Source organism: Saprolegnia parasitica, assembly GCF_000151545.1.
Source record: "Saprolegnia parasitica CBS 223.65 unplaced genomic scaffold supercont2.263, whole genome shotgun sequence".
Lineage (NCBI taxonomy): Eukaryota > Oomycota > Saprolegniomycetes > Saprolegniales > Saprolegniaceae > Saprolegnia > Saprolegnia parasitica.
The window spans coordinates 1-4,618 of NW_012156657.1; the positions used below are offsets into that span (position 1 = coordinate 1).

Below are 4,618 nucleotides of genomic sequence, written 5' to 3' on the forward strand. Positions count from 1 at the left end.
GCAAAAGACATGGCCGCGCACACCCAAGATCTACAGGTATGCCCTCAGATGCGCGCATCTCAAACTCATCCCTACCGCCAAGAGCGGCAACGGGAACGGGAACCCCAGGCTCGCGCACGCGCTGTAGTAAAACTCGCCGCCGAGCGCATCGCCGGTCGCGACACCGCCGTCGTCGGGGTTGGCCCGCGGACCCACGCCCTACTTGGTGGATGGAAACATGTCCTCGTCGTGTGCGCAAGTACCTTGTGGTTGAAGCCGCGCAGCGTGAGCGGGCCGCCGAGGAAGAAGCGGTCCGAGATGCGCGCGGGCTGGTGGCGGTCAGCACCGTACGACTTGACCGCGCCTATGGACCCACGACACGTCACACTCAGATCGTAGTTGAGGATGCGACGGACCAACGCGCGACGAGAGAGAGAGGTTGAGGATCGGGTGGTTGTACGCGACCGGGCCGATCGGGTAATGACGCTGCACCTCGACTTCGCCCTTGACAAACTACGCACCAAACCGGTTTTATCCAATGCACTTTCAATGGCGTGCGCGTGGCCGTACGTTGACATCGCCCCAGAGCCCGGCCACTTCCATGCTAGACACACGCCACTTTGTCATGGCCGCCGCTTTCTCAAACGTGCCAACCTCGTGCGCAAAAGTCGACCGGCCGTCGGCAGCGCCGCGTCGTTCCGCTGGTCGTCGTTGTAGACATACTAGCCAAATAAAGTCGCTCCAACTGAAAAAAGGTGTTGATCGGTGGTACCTTGATGCTGCTCTTGGTCGACGGCTCGGCCTCGGCCATGATGCTCGGCGACGCAGCGTACGTCGACGGGATCTTCTTGTTGCGAACCGGCACAATATCGCGCCAGCCAAGGTTCAGCGCGAGCTGCCGAAGCACAAGGCATTGAGACCACGCCAGAGAATACGAAGAAGACGACCGACCTCGTGGCGCGACTCGTCGTCCGTGAGCGAGACAGTACCGCCGCGGAAGCGTTCGTGGTATGAGCTGAACCGGTCGTGGTTGAGCACCTCGTTGACCGCGTTGGCGTTGAGCCAGACAGGCAGCCCGAGGAACTTGGGCTTGTGGTACGACGCCTTTTGCGTGTCGCTGCCAAACTGGCCGTGCGACGCCGAGAGCTCAATGCGCTCGGCGTGCCCCAGCGGGTTGGTCAGCGTGCACGTCGTGTTCTACCATCGTCATAAGTGTCAATGGACGAGCGCCGACCGACGACGGTACCGCCGTGCCTTCGTGCCCGTCCGAGTTGACGCCCGCGTACACAGACGCCATGCCCAGCTCCTTGACCGTGATCGTCACATCCGCCTCGTTGCGGTTGCCGCCGGGGGCTACACAGACGTGACGCATAGACCACAGTACATAGCATCATCGAACCCGTGTCAATCAAGATGTCCACCGACTCGAAGATGCTGAGGTTGCGCAGCTCCTACGCATCCATCGCAGACTGCTACGAGATTGGCGGCGCGGCGTACCTCGGCGGCGTGGTTCAACGACTCGGCGACGCCAGCGAACGAGCTCGCAGCGTACGCAGCCTACTCATTCTCGCGTGGCCAACGCTCCTCTCGTCGCTAGCCTACCTGCAGCTCATGCTCAAAGATCTCGGGGCTAGGTAACCATGAGAATACGAGCAGGCGCATGCGATGGCTACCTCGTGCGCTTGTTGCCGCGAACGATGACTTGCCGAATGCGCAGCGGCGGGCTCTCGCGTCGGACGTCCATGCGGCTGCGATTTTTTATCCGCCACCAACCGGTGACCCGTATCCGGCAGATTGCGCCGTACATCCGGATGTGCATGGTCTAAATGCACGCACATTGCACATTTGCACATTGCATCGCAAGCTCGCATCGCATCGAGTAGGTAATACACACGTCGTAGCGTTGAGCTCTGGAATCTCTATAGCTCGACATATTGCCTCGGTCGCCCTCGTGGGACCCGGGGCTAGCTTGGGTGGCCGGCGGTGGTGTGTTTTTAGATAGCCGTAGGCTACCACAGACCGACCTGTCCACCATGCACATCACCGCGTTGTTCTGGATAAGTCGACGATGCACCCAGCACCCATGGCAGCTCCCATGGCCATAGCGAGCTCTCTCTACACGCTTGTCCATTCTCGTCACGCATCGAGACGAGAATGAATACGTAACCACACGTGCTCGGGCGCATCGGAGCAATCACGAGTAATGGCACTCTATTCCCTTCTTCAAGTACAGTCTCGGCCAGCTCCGTGCCAGATGGCGCAGGATCAACGTCAAACGCCTTGGACTGTGCGTCCACGGCCAGGCGTTCCTATCCTCCTTCCAGCCTCGACGCCCACTCGCTAAAGAAGTGCTTCCTCTTGGAAATAGACCACGCGTTGGCGCGTGCATGGATGGGCCGCGTCATCGGGCGTCGCGCTGACCACGTCATCCCACCATGCACGGATGCTTGCTACTTGGTTAAGCGAATTCCACATCAGCGCCGCTGTCCCGATCACGACGGCTCCGCGTCGTCGCGCATTATGAGAGCGCACGAGGCCCAAGCCACTCGAGTCACTGGCGACGGCGCATGGTAGAGGGTGTTTCGACGCACACACGCATGGACGCGCCAAGCACCTCCGCATGGGCTGTCTCCAGGCCACCAATCAGGAACGGCGGCGCGTGCCAGCTGGTCTAAAGAAGGTCGTGGCGGGCCGTAGTCATTTGAGCATTGGTCGCCGTCCGAAGAAGAAAAGGAAGGATCTCATGGCCGGCTTCACGCCCAACGTCTACCTCCACGTGCCGATCGTGGTGGCCTACTTTGCGCTCATCGGCGTCGTCGTGCATCTCCTCGACAGCGCGTACCTCCCGCTGCTCATCGCGTCCGTCCTCGGCGTCGCCGTCGCAATCCATGTGACCAAGGGCTTTTTCCGCGTCTTTGGCGCCTGGCTCTCGCGCAACTACCTCCACCACCTCGGCGATCCGCTCCGCAAGCCGATCGCGATGAAGAAGTTCTGCGACCAAGGCTGGTTCCTCGTGCTCCACACGGTGCTGACGCTCGCCGAGCTCGTCGTCATGGCCGACGAGACGTGGTGGCAGGACACGAGCAGCTGTACGTCCTTCCTCCTCCATCCTGCTGGCAGCGTGCTCACATGGATATATGATGCCTTAGGCTGGGACTATACGTCGGCGACCGGCGCCTTTCCCTCGTACAGCAGCGCCGTGCACACGCTCTACGTCTTCCAGCTGGTAATACTCCAATGATGGAGAGGCTTTCACGACGATGGATGGCATTAGGGCATGTACATTTACGTGGGCTTTTCGTGCGAATTCCTCGAAGAGAAGCGCAAAGACCACCTCGTCATGATGGGCCACCACGTCGTGACCATCTCACTCATCATCTGGAGCTACGCCGTCGGGTACCTCCCCATTGGCGTCATCGTCATGTTCCTCCATGATATTTCGGACATTCCGCTCGACTTTTTGAAGATGGTCAACTACCTCAAGCTCGAGAACCGCGAAGGCTGGTTCGTCACCGAGTTTATGTTTGCGTTCACGCTTGTCCAGTGGGTCTACTTCCGCGTCTACCTCTTCCCGACCAAGCTCATGTACTCGACGCTCTTCGAGATGCGCGCGTCGTGCATGGACCCGATCGCAGCGCTCGACTTTTCGATTTTGTTTCCGACGCCCGGCCCGACGCACTGGCTCTGGTTCAACACGCTCTTCGCCGCCTTGTACTCGCTGCACATTTGGTGGACGTTCCTCCTCATGCGGCTTCTCTACGGCGTGCTCACGGTCGGCCCCAACAACGCCAGCAAGGACGAGTACGAAGGCCACTCGTCCGACTCGGACGCGCCCAAGACCAAGCATGACTAGATCTGCTCGCTGTCGTCAAAATTCTGTAAACTTGCACTTTTTCCATTCACGAACCTGAATCTTGAAGCAGCCACAGGACGAGGCCGCGTTCGACGCCGTCAAAGCGAGAGAAACCATGTTCATGGCTTGAATAGATAGATAGATAGATAGATAGATAGATAGATAGATAGATAGATAGATAGATAGATAGATAGATAGATGAGGTCGTCAAGCGTTTGAAGCGTCTCCGCTTAGTGCCTTAGGGTTGGTACACACCCCACTTGACTCTCAACAGCGCTAGCGGGGTCGACTCAAGTTGTATACTAGTACAACTGGCTTGCAAGCGCCGAGTTGCTACGGAGATGCGCAAGGCAAAAGAGAGCGGCCCGAGTCCGAACAGAATCACCCTGCAGTCTATTTGAGAGACGGGACTGGCCGAGCTCACTGGACGCTCGCTATGTGGTGTCTGATTGGTCTGACTCTGATTCCTCTAGATGAGTACACTTGGAGCTTCCTCGCACCCATGTCGCACCCAGGAAGGGAGAAGGTGTCTGCTGTACCACGCTACTACAATTGTACTGAAGAGCTGCTACTAGTACGCCCGTGTCTCTTGCTGTGATTTGCGCTAGATGTATTGGCGCTTCCTTGATGGTGACGCCAATAGATGACCCAGATATAGCAGGGCATCCGCAGAGAATGGTCCATGGCGACAGAAAATGTACTCGGATAAGGAAACCGAGTTGAAGTCGTGGACGTGAGGTCAGATCCAAACTTGCCAGCATGCAGCCTCGCCTCGTCCTCGTCCAT

At 58.5% G+C, this 4,618-nt stretch overlaps 2 protein-coding genes across 2 annotated transcripts; one reads left to right on the top strand and one right to left on the bottom strand.

The window, feature by feature from the left end:
* Nucleotides 1-30: 30 nt before the first annotated feature.
* Nucleotides 31-1,723, bottom strand: SPRG_16262 (hypothetical protein; the record flags this gene model as incomplete). The annotated part of the gene is made up of 12 exons (XM_012355550.1): nt 31-198; nt 243-343; nt 396-492; nt 550-583; nt 634-701; nt 752-874; nt 931-1,176; nt 1,226-1,332; nt 1,379-1,430; nt 1,477-1,536; nt 1,582-1,609; nt 1,653-1,723. The coding sequence occupies 12 exons, from the start codon at nt 1,721-1,723 to the stop codon at nt 31-33; spliced, it is 1,155 nt and encodes a 384-aa protein (XP_012210940.1).
* Nucleotides 1,724-2,722: 999 nt separating this feature from the next.
* On the top strand, nt 2,723-3,832 carry SPRG_16263 (hypothetical protein; the record flags this gene model as incomplete). The annotated part of the gene is made up of 3 exons (XM_012355551.1): nt 2,723-3,068; nt 3,129-3,205; nt 3,254-3,832. The coding sequence occupies 3 exons, from the start codon at nt 2,723-2,725 to the stop codon at nt 3,830-3,832; spliced, it is 1,002 nt and encodes a 333-aa protein (XP_012210941.1).
* Between the last annotated feature and the right edge of the window lie 786 nt (nt 3,833-4,618).